The sequence below is a fragment of the Miniopterus schreibersii genome (genome assembly GCF_964146895.1).
Source record: "Miniopterus schreibersii genome assembly, chromosome: 13".
In the NCBI taxonomy this organism is placed as follows: Eukaryota; Metazoa; Chordata; class Mammalia; order Chiroptera; family Miniopteridae; genus Miniopterus; species Miniopterus schreibersii.
The window spans coordinates 25,541,878-25,565,540 of NC_138113.1; the positions used below are offsets into that span (position 1 = coordinate 25,541,878).

Genomic DNA, 23,663 nt, shown 5'->3' on the forward strand with positions numbered 1-23,663 from the left:
ACTGAATGAATATTTACATTAACAAAGGAGTTTTCTCTTTACAAAGGAAGTTTTCTCAGGGTTGTAAACTTTCCCAATACTTTTAAATGTTTATGTATCAATTAACTTGTCAGCATGACTTGGGAACAGGAAGCCTACAGAAGCTCTAAAGCACACATGTTAGGCCTGCTGTCAATTAAAAATTAGTCGGAAATGATAGAAAGTTTCCCTGAAAATGAATGGATGTCAGCAGAGAAAAGAGGCTTTTGTTTATAAAACTTCCACTTACAGGTACTTTGGAAGCAACACCTAATAGAAGAAAATGGTGAGGATTCTTGGATCGTTTATGCTCTTTCAATGCCCCACTCTGAAAGATCGCATGTTACTGTTAGGAGCTAGGATACAGAAAGAAAACGGGGGGCAGCGTGAAGGGGGCTCTGGCTTCTGAGCAGAGGGCATCCCGCTGGATGGGACCGAGGCGGCTGCCCGTAGCCCAGTCGAGGCCTTCCCACACGGTGTTGTCAAGTACGTACATTTTCTCCAGGTCCCCAAATCCCGAAAACGCTCCTTTTGGGATGACTTGAAGCTTGGTGAGGACAAACCTCCTGAAAAGAGAGTGGACACAAAATATCACAGCCTATCCATTCATTGATAAGTACTCGATTGCCTAGCGTATTATTATGAGCTAGCAGCAAACATGGACCGTGTTTGGTACCATTCAGTGATGGCTGCAATAGCTTTTCCATGGCCTTTCTTCCTTCTCACCACGAAGCAGTGATGTTGGTACTATTGTTAGCCTCATTTTGAGTAAAAAGAAACTGAGATTTAGGGAGGTTTAAAAAGTTGCCCAGGGTCACAGAGCTCATGGCAAGGCTCATGGACCTTGCTTGCCACCACTATTCCTTGTTGCCTAGCCGTGGCCGTAACACCCTTTCTCTTCCTCTACTCCAAGCCCAGTACCTCTTCCCTTATTGTCATTCAGAGCTGACCTTTCCAAGAGACAATGCACCCAATAGAAGAGAACTTCCTTCTGCATGCCCATGGCTCCCAGCCATCAATCCATCGGTACTTGTGCTTGTACACCCCAACTGCCCCCCTGTTACGATAGGTGACCAGGACCTTGGACCTGGCTAAGAACAGCTCCTCCAATCCACGTCAGGTCTTGTCCCCTCTTCTAGTCAAGGCGGCCACTGCAATATTTTCCCTTCATTCATTAATTTTATTGACCCATGGCTGCTTCTCTCCTGGATCCTGCCCACCAATATACAGACATGTCATTTCTCCCATCAAAAAAAAAAAAAAAAAAAAGTCTTTCCTCAACTCCCAGCTGCTTGAAATATTTGTCTCCTACTTTTCTCAAAATTCCTTTCAACAGCTTCTCAATTCAAGAAAAAACCCCAATGATATACAATGGCCTACGGGAGCCTTCAGGATCTTCCCGCTCCCCCTTTCTGTAGATGCTCTAATTTCAATTTTGACAACTCTCCTCTGTTCATCTCCTTCTTGTCACAGTGCTCTCTTGCTAGTTCTTGGACATGCCAGGTTCCTTTTTGCTTGATGTTTATGCATTTGCAATTCTTTTTACTTGGGACATTTCTCTTGCAGATATCCTCTGGCTTGCTCCTTCAGCCTGCTGTTTCCTCAAATGTCACTTCCTGTAATCACCCTATTAAAAATGATAGTCTCCCCAACCTGGCCCTGGACCCCTTTCCTGCTTAAATTTTTCTTCATAGCTCTTCAGAATACTAAGAGAGTAAACTGAAGCCAAAATATGGGGGAGGGTGGTTTTTCTGGACTTTGTAGCGAAGGGATTTGTGTTTTGATGACACACTGGTACATGAGATGAAACAGGGAAGGCGGATGCAAAGATCCATTCCTTTCATCTGTCTGATCTCTCTCTGCATTCCCCCCTCCCCCTCTCTCTCTCTCATGCATTTTAGAGAGAAAGGTACAGAAAATGGATGACAGGCAATTTTTAATGAAATATAATCTGGAAGTTTTCCATAATTTATAAAAAATGTAAATCCTCAAGTTCAGAAATCTCAATGAAGCCCAGGATAGGAACAAAAATAAATCCACTGCCACATTTCTATTAGTTAAAACTGTAGAGCCATAAAAAAGTATTTTAAATGCAAACAGAGAAAAAAAAACATATTATCATCAAATAAAAAAATAATTGGAAAACTTGTAAAAATATCTTCAAAATTATTAGGGAAAATAATTGCCAATTTAGAATACTATACCCCAAAATGATTATTTTCAAGTGTGAGAGTAAAGACACATTTAGACAAGTTTAATTAGCCACTAACAACAAAGTTTTAGCAAAAGATTTTCTTTATAGAATAAGAAAATTTAATTTAGTGGGAAATAACAAAAAGCAAGAAGGGATATGAACAAAGAAATTAGTGCTCCCTACTGAATAGGTGGGTTTTCATAATTGTTGGAAAACTTGCCTATTTATTAAGAAATGCTAAAAAAATATTGACCAAGAACTGGGTCACAAACAAATGGGTTTCAAACAAATCATTTTCTTTGATGATGATGCAATTAAATTACTTTGAAATCAGCAATAAAAAATAATTAACTCTACCCCACCCACAACACATATACGGTCTACTAGAAAGCCTAAGCCAAACCAAACTGAAACTAAGATCCTTTTAAATGATATGGGTCAAAGAAGAAATTACAATAATAGTTAGGAATTATTCGGAATTGAATTATAATTAAAATATAAATATAAAACTTATGGGATGTAGCTAAACTGCTACTTATAGAGAAATTTGTAGCTTTAAATTAGTATACCAGAAAAAAGAAAAAATATGGAAAATTAATGAGCTATATTTCCACCATAGGAAACTAGTGAAAGAACAACAGAATCCTGGAAACAGAAAACTATAAAGCCAATATTTCTTTATTCCATTTGTGGAATAAAGGTACAAACTCAAAAGCAGTTTAATAAGAAACATCGGTAAAATGAGGAGCTGTTGATAGAAATGTTCTGAGAAGATAAACACTTAGCTAAACTTAACATGATACATAGAGCTTAAGTTCAATCTATACTAACATGGTATTTCACAATTATAAGGTTAAGTTTCTACATAAATTTATTGCTGAGATGGGTAAAGGAGTGTTCTTGTAATATTGAAAATATTTATTACAGTAGTTTCAAGGACTCTTGATTTATAAATCTAACACTAAAAATGATTGTCATAAAAAAGTAACATTACTTGAATGTTTATTGGAGAAAACTGTTTATCACTTAAAGTTGCAAACTCTACTATCATGGAAGGTTTTAACCAGAAACTTTCTGATAATTAATTCATTATGTCTTTATTGATTTAGCTCTAATTAATTAATATAAAATGTGTGTGTGAATTTCTTTTACATAGTGAACATTGGTAAAGGCAAAAGGAAAAGGTACTTTATTCTTAGTGAATTTTCATTTTTGAAATAAAGTAAATCAGTCTGACAGATTAACTTAAAGCACATTGCAAAATTTAAGTATGCCTTGAGAGAGGAAACCTAAAGAAAATGGAGAGAAAAAATAATAAAGATAAGAGTAGAAATTAATTAAAAACAATAAAGAGGATCGGCAAAACAAAAACTAATTCTTTGGAAAGATTAATAGAATAAAAAAATGTTCATTTTAAGCAAGAAAAAAACTGACATACAACAATGAGAGACATAAAAAGTGGCACTTAACTACCAGTATAATAGGTTTTAAATTTGAGAAACCTAAGAATAATTTTATAACATTAGATTAGAAAAATCAGACAATATGGACAATTTTCCTAGAAATACAAACTTAACCAAAACCGACTCAAGAAGATATAGAAAAATTTAATACATCTATAAACATTAACAAATTGGGTTGGAAGTTTCAAAGCTGCCCACTGTAAAACAAGATCAGCATCATATGATTTAAAAAGTAAATTCTGTCTTTTGAAAATAATAGAAAACCTCAATTGTACACAAATTATTCCAGAGACTAGCAAAAGAGAATACTCCCCAACCCATTTTATGTGGCTGGTGTAATATCAGGAAAAAAAACCAGACAGGGACAATAGAGGGATGGGAAGATTTAGGCCAATCTCACTTAGTAATGTAAATGGAAAAGTTGAAATAATATAGTGACAGTATATATCCAATAGAGTGTAAACAAATAACACATCATCACCAGTTTGGATTTGTCCTAGAATTCAAGGGTTGCTAAATGTCAGAAACCTCTATTAAGGAAAATTTTCACATATCAGGGACTAAAATAAAAAAGCCACATGGTTTTCTTGAGAGTCATAGAAAATGTTTTTGATAAAAACCAGAACCCACTCATGATAAAAACCTTTTGAGGAGGAAGGGAGAGGAGGAGTGTTCCTAACCTGCTAAAGGATTAAATCTCTCAGCGGCTACAATAGATGCGATTCTCAGTGGTGCAGCGCTAGACACACTCCACTTACAATGCGGAGCTGGCAAGGGTGCCTGCTACCCCTTTACTCAGTACTGTGCCGGGGCCTTGTCTATTCAGTAGGAGAGGAGAAAGATATGTCAGGATTATTGATTTAAAAACTGTCATTATTTATAGGTAACATGATTATCTATACAACAAAGAAACTTCATTCTTAAAATAATCAGAAATTATTATTAGAACTAATAAGAAAGTCTAGTAAGGTGGCTGGCTATATAATTAGTACACAAAATAGTTTGCATTCTTTTAGTATTTTAAAGTGTATCAACTACAATGACCACAAAACTTATACAATATAAGACATTAAGAAAACGAGACAGGGATTTATGAAGTGCAACAAAATATTTAATTAAAAGACATTAAGAAAAGCCCTGAACAAACAAAAATAGCACATTATAAATGGGAAGATTGTGAGGATATCTATTTTAATGAATATTAATACATAAATTAAATGCAAGACCCATCTAAGGCACAATAGTTTTTGTTTGTTTTGGTATGTGTGTATGGAAATCGACTAGCTGATGAATATTCATATGGAAGAGTAGCCAAAACAATTTTGAAGAAGTAAAGCAAGACTGGAGAAGTTACATGTGAGGCAATATGATTTTTATGAAGTTACAGTGATGAAAATGCTGTGGTATTGACAGGAACTAAGAAATAGACCAATGAAAGAGAATAAAGAGCACAGAAATAGACTATAAACAAAAGAAAATGACAAATGACTGGGTAGCATTAAAAAATCAATGGAGGAAAATATGGACTAATCAATAAGGGATGCTGTTGATTATCCTAGTGGAAAAAATAACATAAGACCTTTGCTTATTGCCATAGTAAAATCTCAGTTCTAGGCTTACTAAAGATCTAAATGAGAAAAATTGAAACATTAAAACTTTAAAATAAAATACAACATTCTGTTTAGAAGACTTTCTTTAAAAGAGACACAAAAAATTGCACACCTAAATTGGAAAGTAAATTTCCAATACATTTGACATTATTAAACTTAACTTTTCTGTAAAACAAAGATACATAAAATAATTGAAAAGATGGGATATAGACTTGGGAAAAATATTTACAACACATACAACTGAAAAAGTGTTAGTGTGCAGAATATAAGGAACTTTACAAAATAACAAAAAAATACATGCAACCCAGTAGAAAACTGGCAAAAGATGTGAATAATTTATATAAGAGAAAATCCAAATGGCCAATAAACGTATGAAAAGATGCTCAGATTCACTAATAATCAGGAGAATGTAAATTTAAACATTAATTAGATACCATTACATGCCATCTCATTGGCAAACATTAAAAGGAAGACCTCACAATGTCAATGCTGCAGAGGCCGTGGAACAGTAGGACATTTTCTGTACTCTCGATGGAAGGGCGATTTGCTGCAAGTACTCTCAAAAGCCATTTGACAAAGGTATTCAAGTTGAAGGTACAAATACTCTTGGACCCAGTTACTCCATGTCTCTCTGCTGTATGTGCACCTGGAGGCAGGTAAGAGATTAATTACTGCAACATCATGTGTAACAGTAAAAGCTGGAGACAAACGCTGAGCAATGAGTAAATGAGTAAGTGTGAAACTGGCACGCTGACACCGTGTCAGGTGACAAAGCAGTGAAAAGGAGCGAGCTGAGTCGGGCTGTGCGCAGCAATGTGACCGATGCCCAAAGCCTGATGATGATTTTCATAAAGATTAACAGCATGCAAAATAAAACAGTATTTGCATGAATCGTGTCATTTCATTCTGTGTTTTTGATGTTTTGACATCTTGGGGCTTTGTGACTCCGGAGAAACTCCTCCTCCCAGGGCTGATTCCTTGAGTTGGCTCACACCTGGCCCGCGAGTGTGCCTTTCATCTGCAAACCAACCACTTGGGATTATATGCCGAACTGCCTGCTCTACGGAGCCCTTACTCTCGGGGCCACTACTCCTCTGCCCTAATCACCCCTACAGAAGGGTCTCTATGCCTCCCAATCTGCTGAAAATATTCAAACCAGCCAGTTCTAAACTTGTTTACCCTCTTTTTTCTGTTATTTTTCACAGAAGCCAAAATAAAGACTTGCCACGTGTTCCTGTGGTTCCTCTGCTTCCTAACTGACCCTGGTGCTTCCCCACGTGCCCCTCCCTGGCGTGGCACGCCCTCCTCTTGGGATCTGTGAGTATAACAAGCTATCTTTTCAGTAAAAATTGTCTTCTGATCTGTTGGCCTCACCATGAAGCCTATATGTTAAAACATGTTTAGTGATGCATATATATTTATCAAAAGGAAAATTCTGAGAATGATCAATACCAAAGTCAGCATAGTGTTCGCCTCTGTGACAGGAGGAAAAAGAGTGCTAAACAACTATATCTAAAGTAGTTTCTATTTTTTAAAAAAGAGCTGAACCATTATGGCCAAATGTTATGATTTGGCAGAGCAGATTGGTACTTTGTAGGTGTTTATTATATTATTTTCTATACTTCATGTTTGAAATATTTCATAATTAATTTCTCAAGATTTAAATTCTTACCAGGCCATATGCCAAGCATCATTTATTTATTTGTGTGTTTTTTTGTGTTGTTTTTTTTAAAAAAAGAGCTATTTAAAAGTGTCATCATCCCCTTCTTATCCGATGGCACCTTTACTCCATTCTGTAAGGTGGTGTAAAGTGCCTGAATGATTTCTGTAAAAATGCACAAGTTATCAAGCTGGCTCTGAAAATAAATTTCTTCTTTACTATTGCAAGTTACTTAATGTCTCTTCCCTGATAAATGTGGTGGGTGGGATTTACTGTTTTCTTTCCTGAAATTGGGAAGCTTTAGGATCCCTTGAACTATGCCTCTGTTAGAAGCAATTCACCCTTGGCCAGATTTAATTTCCCTTTTTGGCTTAAAGGAGAATGGTTTTAAAAATCCCATAGAAAGCTTCTGGCAGCTTGGAAAACAGCCAATATTCTTTTTGAGAAAGCTACCATTTTTTGATGGCCCAAGTGTAAATGACACTGGCCTCCGTGTTCTTTGAATTTTACACAAGTTTAAAAATTATAGTGAGAACAGTTTGTCAAAGGATATGCAGAAAGAAACTGATCATCTTCTTGACTTCCAGATGCCAAGAGGTTTTGTGCTTCACACTCTTTAGGTCAAATTCTTACTCTAATCAACTTCCTGGAAATGTGTGTAGGCAAACTATCCAAAGAGGTGTGTTGAACTACATAAACAAATCATCCAGGAAAAAATTGAGTTTAAATAACTTGATTTGGCTATTTACCATGACCCAGCAGATGACTACCTTGCTGTCAAAATCCTTTGGACATCTAATTGGTTGCATCTTTCATGTTGTTGTTCATAGGTATTGAAGCTAGTGGGACAGGGAATAGTAGGAGAGAGGTACCAAGGTAGGAAGAAGGGGCTTCTATGTATAATTTGACTTTAAAATTAAACTTAAAAACAAAAACTTTTCAACATTGTGGCATGAGTCTTAACTGTCTAGAACAATTAAATAGATGCAGGTGTTCCCTACCTTAATGTGAGTTCAGTTAGCTTTAGCCCTTCACCCACGTTTAGGGTGCATACACAAATGGCAAGGATTCACTGTGGTTACAGATCTCCCTTGAGGATTTCTTGGGACAGAAGTGTCAATGTTCTTTGTATCCCCTCTTCCATGGCATGAAGGGGGCACCTGTCCTTCACCTTAAGCCAGATGTGGGAGGTATTAGAAGAACAACTTAAAGCGGTCGACATGCATTTCTTACAATTTGGGGAGATAATAGAGACTGAAACATGACAAGCCTGACTTAAAAGGTGGGAAGTGGCCAGCTGCTTCAGGAGAGAGCTGTTGTTCCATAAGCAAAGGTGTGGGTTTCCCATGAGCCAAACCTGGACCCTGTAGAAGGGAGCTGGGCTGCTCATCCTGAGGAAGACGGACTTGCTGACATAGTGAACTGATCCCACAAGAGAACCTGTCTGGAGTGGACTGCTGGAAGCCGGGGGAGGGGGAATTACTCTCAGGGAAGTACAGGTGGGGGTCTCCAGTGTGAGAAATCCTGAGGAGCCCATGTGCCACACCCAGAGGGTCCCACAGTCAGAGGGCCACTGTGCCAGCAGCATTAGATCCAGCTATTTTCCCTTCCATCTCTCTCCCTCCTACCCAACCCAGGTGAGGCCAGAGACAGCAGCAATTGGGAATAAGTAAGAGTGAAGAAATTGTCCCTTCCTCACCAGTTGTAGGTTTCTGAGTCCGAAGCAGGCCCAAGCAGCGGGTAGGGAAGTTTTAAATAGGATGAGAGTGAGCCTTTAATAAGAGATGACCGTGGACTTTCATTACAGCTATGAGGCTGGAAAAGGTATGCCTGCCCAGAATTTCATCTGGGGTGGGGAAAAATGAGTCAACAGGGTAGGTTTGCCTGCAGTGGCAGTAAAGAAAGCTTTTTTCTGGTTGTACCCTACTAAATCCATCTTGATCAATGTTATGATTTCTGAGTTGGTGAAAACCTTCCCTGAGTCATCCTTGGTACTGCTTTATCTGTGATAGAAAACGTATTATGAGCTTAATGGGACAATCAGTGGAAGGCATGGAAAGCATTCACATTCCTGCTTCCTGCCCTGTTATTTAGCTCTTATTACGTGGGCTGTCAAGTAATTTAGGACAGAGGGCAATTGGCTTTACCTGTTGCACAGTTTAAGATTGCCAGAAACATTGGCAAGTCAGGAGCTGAGCCATGGGGATTGTCTACATGACACCAGAGTGGCTGGAGAGGAGTGATCCAATTGTCTAGGTGTTGTTTCCCTTAGATCATCTACTCAGCTAGACTTCTGGATAATCTGTCCTTGTAGACATTGCCACAAGCTATTGTGTTAACTCATAATGCCGGGATGTGTAATTTAGGAGAAAAAGTTTATGTTTACAGGACAGAAACTCACGAGGCAGTCTCCACTCCAAGCCCAGCTGCAATGACACCTCACTGTGCCCTGAGTGTCCACGATTTCCCCTCAATAGCCTTTCCAGAGTGGCAATGCTTCACTTTTATTATCTTCCAGGGAACAGGGCTTCCTAATAGCTGTTTTGAATCTGCTTTCCTTTTATTTCCATTTATGTCCCCTTATCTCAACATCTGTGCTAGGCTGATAAAAGCAATGTAGGCTCTACAGCTCACTGTATATCACGCTGACTTTATCTCCTCCTTTGTACAACCTTTACATCAAGGTTGTGGAGACTTTCATTCCTGACTCCCCCTCCCTTGTTTGCACTGAGTGGTTATGGAATCACGCTCTGCACCACATTTTATCACCTGTTCACATTCATTTTTCTCACCTGTTCATGTTCATCTTCTTACCTGAATCTGATACTTGATTTATAACCCACTTATATGCAAGCTCAGCATGAAGAAGCAACACAGTGAAGAGAAAAGATCACTAGGGTAAAACTTAGGAATATGGGCTTTATTCTGGCTCTGCTATAAGGTACGTGACTGGGAAAGCCAAGCCCATCTGTAAAGGAGGTGGTTGGGCCAGATGATCTCTAAGGCCCTATGAGATCAATTTTACAATGTGGTTCTATACTAGAACCCTCTTCAAGTGCTCTCCCATTTCAGTCATATTCTGTTTAAAGCAAAAGAGATAATTTCATGCTAAGTGTTCAGTACAGAACAAAACCCATTTTAGGAGATGACTGAGTGATATCTAGCCTTCTCTAGTAAAGGTCAAAATCACTTGAGCCTACCCTTTCCTTTCCATCCCTCTGCACCACCCAGGCAAGACCCTCATTCTCTCATGTCTGCAGCCTTGGCTGTGACCTACTAACAGGTCATCCTCCTCTGGTCTCTACTGTCCAGTCTGTCTCATCTACCATGGTCAGAGTGCTCCTCCTAACACTGCTTGCCTTGAAACTCTCCTACTCAAAAGCAAGACAAGGCAAAAGAAAAAAAAGCCATAAAAAACTGAAAACACACAAAGACCCTTCAATTGCTCACCATATCTCTAGAAGTTTTAACTCGTTTGTCATCCATGTGAGGCACGCCATAACCTGCCTCCACCTCCTTTTCAGTGATTTGTTCTATTATTTCTTAGATATAAATTCAAACTAGCCAGGCCCTCACCATTAATAAATGACTTGTGTTGTATATGTACTAAAATCCTATGGATCTATGCCCTACCTTCGAAGTATATGGAATGGTTTGATAAAGCAGGGACTAAATCACTTGTCTGTATTCCAAAGGGCCTAGTCAGTGCTTGCATATTTCAGGTGTTAATACATGTTAGTAGATGGGGGATGATGTTTATATTGGCAATAGCTCTCACTTTGAGGCTTTGAGATTCTCATATTCCAAATCACAAAATTTTTTTGTCCTTTAAAATTATTCCAAGCATACCAACGAGTTTTGTTCAAAACAATGTCTGGAACATACATGAATGATGAAAAAGGAATCTAGCTTTCTAAGAATTTAATGCAGACTTGGTGAAGAATCTAGAAAGAATTTCTTTGGGATAGGGGCGAGCAGAAGGTATAAAGTAAAAACCACAAATTATTGGACCATGAATGGAATCTAGCTCTAGATAAATTTTGTTCAACCCACGCAGTATTTTAAAGGAATTTGAATTGGTTGCCAGCAACCAATTGAGAAAGTTCACCATAATTGCAGATTTACGGCTTCTCTTGAAGATTTAGAAGATCTGTCAACACTGGGCTACATTCCTACATAATTACAAGTGGCTACAGTTGAGTGATGGCTGATGCCTTAGATGTGGCATAAGCTACCTGTTGGGCAGATTCCTTGCTGGTCTTTTCTTCTGTCTTGTGCCTTAAGTTTGGGATTTTTGGTACCTGAAAAGCTACTCCAAATGGGAATGAACCCTTTAGAACCCTGTAGTTCTCACCCCTGGATGCATATTAGAGTCACTTGGGGGAGTTTTTATATACTCTAAATGCCCGAGCCTGGGAGCAGCAGGTGTGTGGGCAGGTATCCTTATTTTAAAAGCTTCCCAGGTGAATCTCAGGCATAGTGAAGACTGAGAATGCCTGACATAGGGGGATGGCACAAAGAACCAGCAGCAAGCTGCTCTGATCATTCAGTACTTGGGAGTTGGCAACTGCTTGTGGGCATGATGGGAAAGGTTTTTACAAAGCTATCCTATCCTGTCCCAAATCTTCCTCCCCTCAGTACATGGGAGGGTGGGGAACCCCAAGTTAATACATTACCATGATTCATTGTAATAACAACACAAGAAATAGGATATGTACACAGTTCCTTAGAGGTCTCCTGTAGTCAATGGGGTTAAGTTTTGGGGTGCTGGGGCTGGATCAGGGTGGAGAGAACTCTACCTCAGGAGGCATATAGTGCAGTGAATAAAAGTAGAGTATACCATTGTTGAGGAGAAGAGCATTAAATAGAATTGAGATAAGTAAGCCAGGGAGGGGAGTCCAAGGTGAAGGACCAAAGGCAGACATTGAAATTCAGAATTAGAGAATATCCATTTTTTCTTTTGACAAATATTTATTGTGTTCCTTTGTGTATGTCTGACACTGTTCTGGGCCATGATGACATATTGATAAAAAAGACGAAGTGTCTGCTCTAATGAGCTTATATTCTTCTAGCCAGGGAAATAGGAATTAAAAATGATTTGAAAAAAAAAAGCAGGTATAGCCATGGGGCAATTACTTAGGATGAAAGGAGGGTCATTTATATATAAATTAGCAGATAAAGAAGAAACATTCCTTTAAAATTACATACATAGCTAGCTAGCTAGATTGATAGATGGAGAGGGGAGGGAGGCAGAGAAAGAGGAAGAGAGAGAGAGAAGTGAGGAGGGAGATGAGAGGGAGAGACGTGCCACGTACATTCATTTACAAATCATTTATTGATCACTTACTACATGACACATTATCTAAGGTTCTGCAAAAACAGTGGCGAGCAAGACACATTTCATGCTCTATCAATTTTAATTCTATTGTAAGAGATATTTTAACCTGATTATTATAGTGCAGAGTGTATGGTGGCGATGACAGTGGACGTATCTAGTGCCGGCTGTGTCAGGCGCTGTGCTAAGTATTTCATTTCCATTACCTAACGTTCAAAACCACTTTATGAAGGAAGTAATGGTACTTGTGTCCACTTACAAATGAGGGCATTGAATTAAGAAAGGTTTAGTAATTTGAACATGGACACAGCTAGTGAGTGGTAGATCCAATTTTCAAACTCAAGCCTGGCCCTCAAAGCCCGTGCTCTAAGAAGGAGAGAATGGGGCCCAGGGCTGGTGGCGTTTTAATGGGGGCAGAGGGTTGAATGAGAGCAAAACAGGTCTGCAGCTTAGATGTTCCTTTCGAGAGCAACACTCGCAGGCAAATTAATTCAGAGTGAGGACAGCAGTCGTTTGAGACTGTGCTGCGATTGGGAACATACAGGATGCCTCATCCTAAGTAAAAGGAGAGATTTCACCAAAAATTCTTTGGAGGGTCAGTCTTATTAAATTAACTCAGAACTGGGTTTTTGCTACTCTAGATTCTGAGTCTGGGTCTGGGTAGACGTCAGGGCTGCTCTTACTGACTTTATTTTATTTTATTATTGAATTTAATGGGATGACATTAGTTAATAAATTATACAGGTCTCAGGGGTACAGTTCTATAATACATCATCTATATATTGTATTATGTATTTACCACCCCAAGCCAAGTCTCCTTCCATCTAATGAACAAAATAAACTAACAAAATAGAAACAGACTCCACAGATACAGAGAACAAACTGACAGCTGTCAGACGGGAGGGGGAAGGGGGCTGGGTGAAAAAGGCGAAAGGATTAAGTAAAACACAAAACAAAACAAAACAAAAACTCCTCTGGGTCAGACAACAGCGTGGTGATTACCCCAAGGAAAGGAGGTGGGGCGGGTGAATACCGACGGAAGGAGGGCCGCCCTTCCTCTTACTCGGCAGAGTGAATAAACGGATTCCTCTTTAATGACCCACCGGGGTCTCAGACAGCATCGGATAAAATGGCAAAAATATTATGCCTCTAAAGCAGCCCTTTTGGTCCCCCCAGTTAATGTCAACCTGATTTAACTGTGATTTTTATTGACAACATTTAGCTCAAGATGCAATAATGCAAGGCGACTGTCACATAAAGGTCACTTTAGAGCTGCTTCTGCTAAGATATGGGAGGATTAACCAGGGATAAACTTCCTTCTCGAATCTATGGGCTCTGGCTGACTATGACTGTCACTGAAAATGAAACCACAGGAACGCCACAGGAAAAGCCGATCACTGCTCCATCACTGAAGATATATTTAAGTCTTTTATAATGCACTTAAAACCAATTTCCGTTTTCTATTTAGAAGTTGCACATATTTAATCAGAAAGCATATGCTTTGAATAATTATCTTTTACTGTCTGTGTAAAATGCAAATGTTGAGTGTTCAAATGAACTCTGTTAGAGACAAGAACAAAGGTATAAGACTATTTAAAATAGATCCAGAGAAAAAGGAACAGGACGGTGCTCAGAAGGCAACCCTATATCTAAATTCACTCCTAAGATAATAAATATGTTACTTATTATGGAATCTCAAAGAATGACTTGTTTAATCTTCAAGGCAATAACCTGATGATATCTTTACCTAATCTTAAAGAGCAACATGTATTTTGACAGAGGGAAAAATCCCTGAAAAATTTAATTTCCTCTGTGGGGATGAGAAGCAGCATTATTCAGCATTTTTTTTTCTAATAAGAACCAGAGATTTTACCAGAAATCAAGATAAATACCTCTACTTTGCATCAGAAGAATATAAAATAATATTAAGCTAACATTATGCTTCTCTAGATACTAGCTGCTAACCCAGAGCAGATCCTGAATAAATAGTTCCCATGTTGTGACAGAAGCAAAGCAATCCTCTATGATATTTAATTGGTAGAAATAAATAACAATGGTCAACAGAAACACAAGGAGTCTTCGTTAATAATGCTGAAATTTATAAGTGATAATGTCTAGAGTAACCGTGTGTGACCAAGAAACAGCTTTGCAGGAGTGATAGAATCATATTGATACCTGGCATTTAACAAAGGGCCATGTCTCCATTTTCCAGAACATGGGGATATGTTTTGTGTTACTCTAAGAATAAAATCTGTATCTTTTTTTTTTTGTATCTTGACTTTTGACATTTCCCATTTTGAAAACATTCATTGATCTAAGCAATAAATGTTCCTGTTCAACAGGGCCTTTGCACTAAGTTTAGACTAAAACATGGTGGTTAGGAGTCGAGTCACAGCTGGTGGGTGCAGATCTGCAGCCTCCACCCGGTTTTTCTACCTCTGAACTGTGTAAAACACACAGATTCTCGCTGGTAGGGGCACTGACCACTGGAAAGGGGCTTGACCTTGGCTAAGAGGAAGAAAGATTGTGGGGAATGAGCTAACATTTATTGAGGACCTACTATGTACAGCCATTGTTCAAGGCTGTTTACCACTTAATCCTCACTTTTAGTTCTCACTACAGTGTAACAAAGTAAGTGTGTCTTACAATTTTTTCAAAATTGTTTTGGCTATTTTAATTTCTTTGCCTTTCTATGTAAGTTTCAGAATGAGCTCTAATCTGTATCTATAAGAAATCCTATTGTTAACCTGCAGATCAATCTGGGAAGAATTGACATATTAACTCTATTACATTTTCCAATTATTAAACACAACGTAGTATATTTCACCATTTATTTAGGTCTTCTTTGAGTTCTTTCATCAACATTTTGTAACTTATAGGATATAGATCTTATGTCCATTTTTATTAGGTTTATACCTATTTCATTTTTTTTTTTTGAGCCATTGTAAATAGTATTGGATTTTATTTTTGGTTTTTTATTGTTTATTGTTAATTTGAAGTAAAAATGATTTTAACTTGTTCACCTTGCATCCTGCAACTTTGCTAAAGTCACTTAATAGTTCTAGGACCATTTTGTTTTTTGAGACTGCATGGACCTTCTACATAGATAATCATGTTATCTGTTAATAGGGACAATTTTATTTCTTCTTGTCCAATCTGAATGCCTTTTATTTATCTTCTTTGCTGTATTGTATTGGGTAGGCTTTCAGTACTCTGTTGAGGGGCAATGGTGAGAGTGGGCATTCGTACTTTATTCCTGACCTCAGGAGAAAAGCTTTTCATCTTTCATGATTAAGTGTGATGTTAGGGGTAGGTATTTTTGTTGATGCCTTTTATCAATAGGAAGTTTCCTTCTATTCCAAGTGTGCTGACTGTTTTACCATGAATGGATATTAGATTTTTTGAAATGTGTTTTCTACATTAATTAATATAATCTTTTTTGTCTTCTAATTACAGCCTATGGATAACAATGTTTGATTTTTAAATATTAAAGCAGTCTTGCATTCTTGGGATAAATATCACCTGGTCATTGTATATAATTCTTATATATTGCTGGGTTTGGTTTGCTAGTATGTTGTTAAAGATTTTTCATCTGTGTTCATGAGGAATATTAGTCCACAGCTTTCTTCTGTTGCACTATCCATATCTAGTTTTGATATCAGAGTAATGCTTGGCCTCATAAAATAAGTTGGGAAATGTCAATTAGGTCCATTTGGCTTATGATGTTGTTCATTCTTCTGTATCCTTACTGATGTCCTACCTACTTGTTCTTTTGATTACTGAGAGATGACTCTTGAAGCCTTCAAATGTAGTTGTAATTCCATTTCTCATTTAAGTTGTGTCAGTTTTTGCTTTATATATTTTGAAGCAATATTGAATAATTTTCAAATGGATTTGTCGAGTGCATACACATTTAAAATTAAGTCTTCTTGATCCTTTCACTTTTTTATGTAATGTCTCTTTTTATTCCTGGTATTTTCTTTGCTCTGAAACCTATTATTTCTTTTCTCTGAAGTTGATATTAATGTAGCCACTCTGGCTTTCTTTTGATTAGTGTTTGTATGATATATCTTTTTTCATCCTTTTATTTCCTACCTTCCTATAATATTATACTTAAAGTAGATTTCTTTTAACATATAGTTGAATGTCTTTAATTGATGTGTTTAAATCATTTATGCATTAGTTATTAATATGTTTAGATTTAGTCCTACCGTTTTCAAATTTGTTTTCTGTTTGTTACTTCTATTTCTTATAACTCTGTTCCCCCTTTCCCTCCTTCTTTATGATTATTTGAATTTTTTTCAAATTATATTTGACCATTTGTCTTTATATAAATTATTAAGGGGCTGCTGGAGGGATTAAAATATACACACTTAAAATTTCAGACTCCACTTAGAATTAATATTTTATGACTTCAAGAGAAAAGTAGAAATCTTACCACCAAGTAGTCCTTTTAACCTTCCTTCATGTTGTGGTTGTCATATGCATTTCATTTACATATGTTGAAAATTCCATCAAATAAAGTTACAATTTTTGCTTTCAACTGCCATATGTAAGGGGGTGGGGCAGATAGTCCATTATATTTATTTAGATATTGTAGATATTTTATCATTTTTGTTGTTCTTTCTTTATTATTAATGTACTAAGTTTCCTTTTGGCATCATTTTACTTCAAACTAAAGAACTTTCATCAAGATTCCTTTTAGATCAGTTTCACTAGTAATGAATTCTCTTCATTTTCCTTCATTTGAGAATGTCTTATTTTACCTCTATTCTTTAAGGACATGGAACTCTGGATTGAAAATTCTTTTCTTTTAGAACTTTAAAATCTTGTTCCATGAATGAAAACAAAAACACAACATATCAAACCTTATGGAATGCAGTATTATCAGTGACTAGAGGAAATTTATAACTATACATGCCTATATTAAAAAATGAGAACGCTCTCCAGGCAATAACCTAAACTGGCCACCGTCAGAAGTTAGAGAAAGAGGAGCCAACTAGACCAAAGAGAAGCAGACTGAGCAGACTGAAGGATGTTAGTATTAAAGCAGAAATAAGCAAAGTAAAAAATAGAAAAACAATAGAAAAAAAATCACAGTTTTTAAAAAAAGATTAATAAAATTGACAAACTGGCTAGGATGACTAAGGAAAAAGAGAAAAGACTCAAATTACTAAAATTAGGAATAAGAGATAGGATATTGCCTGGCCGGTGCGGTTTAGTTGGTTGAGCATTGTGCCATGCACCAGGAGGTTGCCAGTTCGATTCCTGGTTCAGGGCACGGGTGCCCGGGTTCAGGTGCCCGGGTTGTGGGCTCAGTCCCCAGTATGGGGGTGCATGAGGCAGCTGGTTGATGTTTCTCTCTCAGTGATGTTCTTGTCTCTCTCCCTCTCCCTTCCTCTCTCTCTCTCTAAAAAAATATATATATACATTTTAAAAAAAAGACAGGATATTATTAATTTACAGAATGAAAGGGATTATAAGTGAATACTATAAACTACTGTATACCAACAAATTAGATTACCTGAATGAAATAGCCAAATTCCTAGTGAGACATAAATCACCAAAATAAACTTCGAATAAACAGAAGTTTGGAATAGACATGATAAAGATACTGGATTAGTAATCAAAACACTTCTCACAAAGAAAAGCCCAAGGTTTAATGGATTCACTGGAGAATTTTGCCAAATATTTAAAGAAGCTTTCACATGAATCCTTCACAAAAGAAAGAGGAATGAGTACTGTTTAACTCATTACATGAGACAAGTATTACTCTGATACCGAAATCAAACAGTCATCACAAGAAAATAAAATTACATATCAATAACCCTTATGAATATATGTGCAAAAGTCCTCAACAAAATATTAGCAAACCAAATTCAGCAACTATGAAAAAAGATTATACATCATGGTCAAGTGGAATTTATCCCATAAATGTATGGTTGCTTTAACATGTGAATATTAATCAAAGCATTACACAATAGTAATAGAATAGAAAATAGAAATATTATCATCTCAATAGGTGCGGAAAAAGCAGTTGACAAAGTCCAACACCATTTTATGATAAAAATACTCAATATACTAGGAATAAAAGCACTCTTCTTTAACCTACTAAGGGCATCTAGGAACACCTCACAGCTGAAATGTAAGAGTGCAACTTTTTCACTAGGATCAGGAAGTAGACAATGATATCCACTATCAAAATTTCATTTTAATGGTACTGGAGATTCTATCCAAAACAATTGGGCAAGAAAAAGATATAAAGGCTTCCGGATTGTAAAAGAAGTAAAACTATCTTTTTTCACAGATGACATGATATTGAATACAGAAAACTATGAGGAACCCACAAAAAATATCAGAACTAATAAACAAGTTCACCAAGGTTGTAGAATACAAGATAAATACACAGAAATTAGCTATTTCTATACACTTGCATTGAACAGTTCAAAAATAGAAGGAAGTAAACAATTCTGTTTACAATAGCATGAAAGATAATAATAGAGTTAGGAATAAATTAACAAAAATGCTGTTAGATTTCTTCTTTGAAAACTTGAAAATATTCTTAAGCAAAATTAAAGAGAACTTAAATAAATGGAAAGACATCTTGTTCTTATAGAATGCAAGACTGAATTACTGTTAAGATGGAAATACTCCCCAAATTAATCTGCAGATTCAATGCTATTTCTATTAAATTTCCAGCACCTTTAAAATGACAAGCTGATCCTAAAATTCATATAGCAATGCAAGGGACCCAAATAGCCAAAATAATCATTTAAAAACCCCCACAAAGTCAAAGAACTTATACTTCTTGATTTCAAAACTCACTACAGGTTACAGTAAGCAAGTTCACATGGTACTGGTACAACAAGGACAAACATATAGATCAGTGGAATAAAATTGAGAAGCCAGAAGTAAGCCCATACATTTATGGGTAATTGATATTTGACAAGGGTGTTAAGGCATTTCAATGGGAGAAAGAATAGTCTTTTCAACAAACGGCACTGGGACAACTGGATAGTCATAAGCAAACGAAGGAAATTGGATCCCTACTTCACATGTATACAAAAAATCTGTTTAACTACTGTGTGTATATTTGTTTATGAAATATGCCAGGTTAAGTTTCACATATGCGGCTTAACTGTTTTTTTCTGCTTGAGGGATCATCAAGCCTGGTCTCCATTTTAGCACTATTCTCTTCTCTCTTACACATAAAAGGGGTAAAAACTACCTTTCCTCTCTCTGCCAAGAACCAATTTTTCCTCCTTGGTGGTAATATTGTATTGAGAAGGAATGTTCTAGGTAAACATGTTTGGACTTGGGAAGAAATGGAAACCACTGAGGATTTCTAAGAAACGACTGATATTGAAATGTCATGGCTCTTCTAATAATTTGTCAGAGCCTTTCTTCTACAGAAATTAAAGGATCATAAATCAACTCAAGGTCACATCAAAAAGTAGGATTGGCAGATCTCTCAAAATTTGGTCACAAGACAAGATTTCAAAAAAAAAAAAAGCTAAGGCCTGCTTCAGGTAGGACCTTAAAGGCCCCCTTTTGTCCACCTTTTCCAAAGCTAAAAACTTGCAGCCCCTTGTGAGCAGATGTGGACCTCAGCACTGATCTTGGGTAGTACCGATATCTCAGGTGGTACCAGGTTGTACCTAACATCTCAGGACGGAAGGCACATTCTGAGAGGGCATCCCGCGGAACTGGTGGTCTACCTCCAACGGCTGGCTCCTCGGCAGAGGCCCTGCTCCTGCCTTGTTAAGGGGTGGTGAAAGCGGGGGGTAGCAGGAGTCTCTAAGCCAGCGTATCTGACTCCGGATCTTAACGAAACAATAATCTACATAAGGGTCAGAGTTTCTTTCTCATGATGTTACAGATCAGACATACGAAAGCCCACACCACTCTTTGTGTTGGATGGAATTTGGAGTAAAGACAGATCAACTTACAGCAGGGCGAGTAGAGGATGCCAGCAACTATCTATTTTTTCCTTTTACTGTGACCTGAGTACCTACTGGTTTTCTCCAAGCCCAAATGCCATGGCTTATTGCGACTAGGGTGAGCTGCGGTTTTCTTATCCCCTAAAGAGACATTGAAAGAACTCACCATTATCATTGTGATTTCAGTTTGTAAGAGTCTGGGAGGAATGGCAGTATCAGCGATCATGCCGGAGAGGGGGAGTGTTAAAGTAAAGTAATAAAGTGGAGGGCAGGCTTGATGGTCCCTTCAGCACACAAAACCAGCTAAGCCATGCAAGTGAAACTTAATCTAGCATATTTCATGAAGGTAAGAGAAACTTAATTTAGGTTATTTCTTGTGTTTCTGATAATCGTTAAGTGAAACTTAAGTCGTCATCCTAAAATGGTATAAGATAATCACTTTTAACAATCCTCTGCCATCTGGAAATGCTCACTATAATAACCAATCGTTGTAAAGGTCAAACAGCATCCTCACGTTCGCTTTATAAGCCATCCTGTAACGTCATCCCTCTGAGAGTCACACCATTCTCAGGTTGGAATTATCCATGTCTGAGAATGGTTTGTTTCTTGCTTAATAAAATGTTAATATCAAGTAAAGCTCTCTGAATTTTCTTTTGACAATAGAAAAGGTCATTATGTGGCAAACCCTCACATGGAGGAAGATTAAAGTAGATTTAATCTTTGCAAAATGCTGACCCTGGGCCCAGTGACCCCTCAGAGAAAGGTAGGTCCTTGAAGCTGGCAAATTGCTTTTCTCCAGCATCCCAGAAGGCTGATCGGACTAACAGGCACACCTTGACCTTCTGGTCGGCCATGGCCATTTCCTTGCAGGACAGGCAGAGACTTGCTCTGTACTGAGTAGGAGCAGGTGGTGCTGTGCAGAGGCCACCTGAGCCAGAATTCTTTATGAAGGAGGGAAAGGGCAGAAACATGGAGGTGCCTTTGTTTGGTCAACGTTCAAAACAATTCACCATGGAAAGTTGCTCTGAGAGCCATTCTGCTTCCATTCTCTTTTGTATCCGTCAAGTCTTTTCTTTTACATAGAAGAAAAGGAAATGTTTAAGAGGAGAAATATTTCTGTTCAGTCTTTGCAGTCTAGTCAAGCTGTTACTTTGACAGAAGCAAGTTGATTTCAAACTTAACAAGGGAAAAATGGTTTGCAGAAAGATACATTGTGTTCCCAAGGGCCTGCGGGATAGTATGAGAAGGGACTGGAGGACACCATGAGTGTGAGGAAGACTGTGGGTGCTTCAGGTGGGTCTTTCATTTTGGAAGGAACAGAGTAGAGAGGGAAGGCTGCAGTCGCCCCATCTACCCAGGCAGTCTAGCTGGTCCAGCCCTGCTTGGCCCTGAGGTGCCCGAAGCTCCTCTGGGTATGTGGCAGGGGGCGGGAAGAAGATGGGATAGAGAGGAGACCCGTCTTCCAAAACTACTTGGGGCACGTGGAGGGTGAGAAGGAGTTGGCAGTGGAGACTCCAGAAGTAAAGTTCAAAGTTCACAGATACTAAGGCACTGGGAAAAAGGGCTTAAGCCAAAAAGGGCTTAAGTCCTAATGGCAGGGGATGGGAGTCTGGGGCCAGTCACACTTGGTGCTTCGCAAAGAAGCATGACACAAAGCATGAAGAATCAGTGTATTTTCACCAAGGCAATTTGGTTTTTTGAATATCAGGAATGGCCTTGAGGAGAAAAAGAATCAGCCTGCATTGAAGGCGCACCGGTAGTTTCCTTTTCTTTGCCTTGGTGGTGGGGTGGGGGATGTGCTGTTGGTATTTATGTGCCTCAGGGGTGTTGTATTGGTAAACTCCCCTCCTTAGCTTTCTCCACCCCCATCCCGTTACTCCTGAGACTGGATGCCTTCTTTCCTAAGTTCAGTGAAAGGGCTATGGTCCCAAGAAAGCTTACTTAAGGTCACTTCATGCATTAGAAAGCCAGACACCTCCCCTTCTGTGCTTAAAAAACAGAAGCTGGCAATTAAATTTCAAAAGTCAGGAAGCTGAGAAAAAAATAGATGGAAAAGCTTTAAATGAGAAAAACAGTTGAAGTTTCTGCTTCCTCAGAAAGATCAGGCTCTGCAAGCTAACTCGTCAACGTGCCTGTTGGCTCTCATTCCCCAACTGTCCCATTTCAGTCTCAACACTGATACATTTAGCTGTTCAGGACAAAGCACCTCTGTCTTTGTGAGCTGTGCTCCCCTGCCAACCAGCTGGGAACCGCAGGACTCGAGGTCACCAGGCAGACAAACAAAGCTCTGCGCGGACGTGCATCTGGATATTCTGACCTTGATTCACTATGTGGAAATGGGAGTTGAATGCTGACTTGGAAGAGGTTCGTGGCAGGCTGAGGGTACCCCTCCTTCCCATCATTCAGCAAAGCTAGACCTTGCCCCAAAAGTGAACTGCATGGCCTTAAGCAAATCATTGAATCCCTCCAGGCCTCGGTTTTCTCCTCTGTAAAGTGGACATATGATAATCTGCCCTGCCTTCTGACCAAGTTATTAGGAGATGTCTGGCTTTCTAAGGCATGAAGTGACCTTAAGTAAGCTTTCTTGGGACCATAGCCCTTTCACATGATGGGGAGATGGAAGGCCAACTGGAGCAATATTTGGTAACTATTAAATACCATATGGGTATTGTTAAAGATTTCAAAGGTGTGAAGATTAGGCTCTCTACCTGCCTACCTCTCTTTATGAGCCCCAAGGCCTGAATGGTAGGATCAGCCCCAGCCAAATTGTAAAGTTGGGGACTTTTTTCCGGGGAATCTTGTCTTTCCTCGTCTTCACCCTTCCCCATACACCCACAGCCCTATTCTCAAGCCAACTGCAGAAGTGCTCTCTCTCTTTCCCTCCCTGTCAATCCTGACTCTCCAGACATCTCTGATGCAGTCACTGACCCCTAGGTGTAAATGTGTCAGTGCTCATCTTCCTGGAGTATGTGCACTCTATCACAATTATCCTTAGAAGGACAGGCACAGTATTTTATTTATCTGGTGTCTTGAAAATAATAGGTGTTCAATACATATTGAATAATAATTGATCCTCTATGATGTTAGCATCTTGAGATCTAGTTATAAAGTGGGCAGAGGGCTGGAGAGGCTCATTAAGTGTTGACCATGTCCCATCTATAATTCAATGCCAAGAATCTGTCATGTGAAAGTTGAGCATGGAGAGGTTTCAGAAATGAAAGCAAAACAGAGTGAGGCATACTTTCAAGGGAGAGTAAGGAACTGGGTGAGCTTTTGAGAACATTGGCTGGGCTGGAATGGAGGGGGAAGCTGTGGCCTGCAGGTGAAGGTAGCTGTGATAGTGGGAATGATGAAGAGGGGATATACTCCAGAGACAGGTAAAAGGCTCAAAAGCTTAGATACCCAACTAAATATGGGGCATTGAAGAGTCATTTATACATTCA

At 38.4% G+C, this 23,663-nt stretch overlaps 1 protein-coding gene across 1 annotated transcript in view; it reads right to left on the reverse strand.

The window, feature by feature from the left end:
* Positions 1-23,663, reverse strand: part of FSHR (follicle stimulating hormone receptor) — a gene marked incomplete at both ends in the record, with an annotated part of 130,405 nt that overhangs the window by 71,272 nt on the left and 35,470 nt on the right. The window contains one exon of the mRNA XM_081156310.1: positions 513-584. Within this exon, the coding sequence (XP_081012436.1) occupies positions 513-584 (72 nt within the window). The remainder of the gene's footprint in view (positions 1-512; positions 585-23,663) is intronic.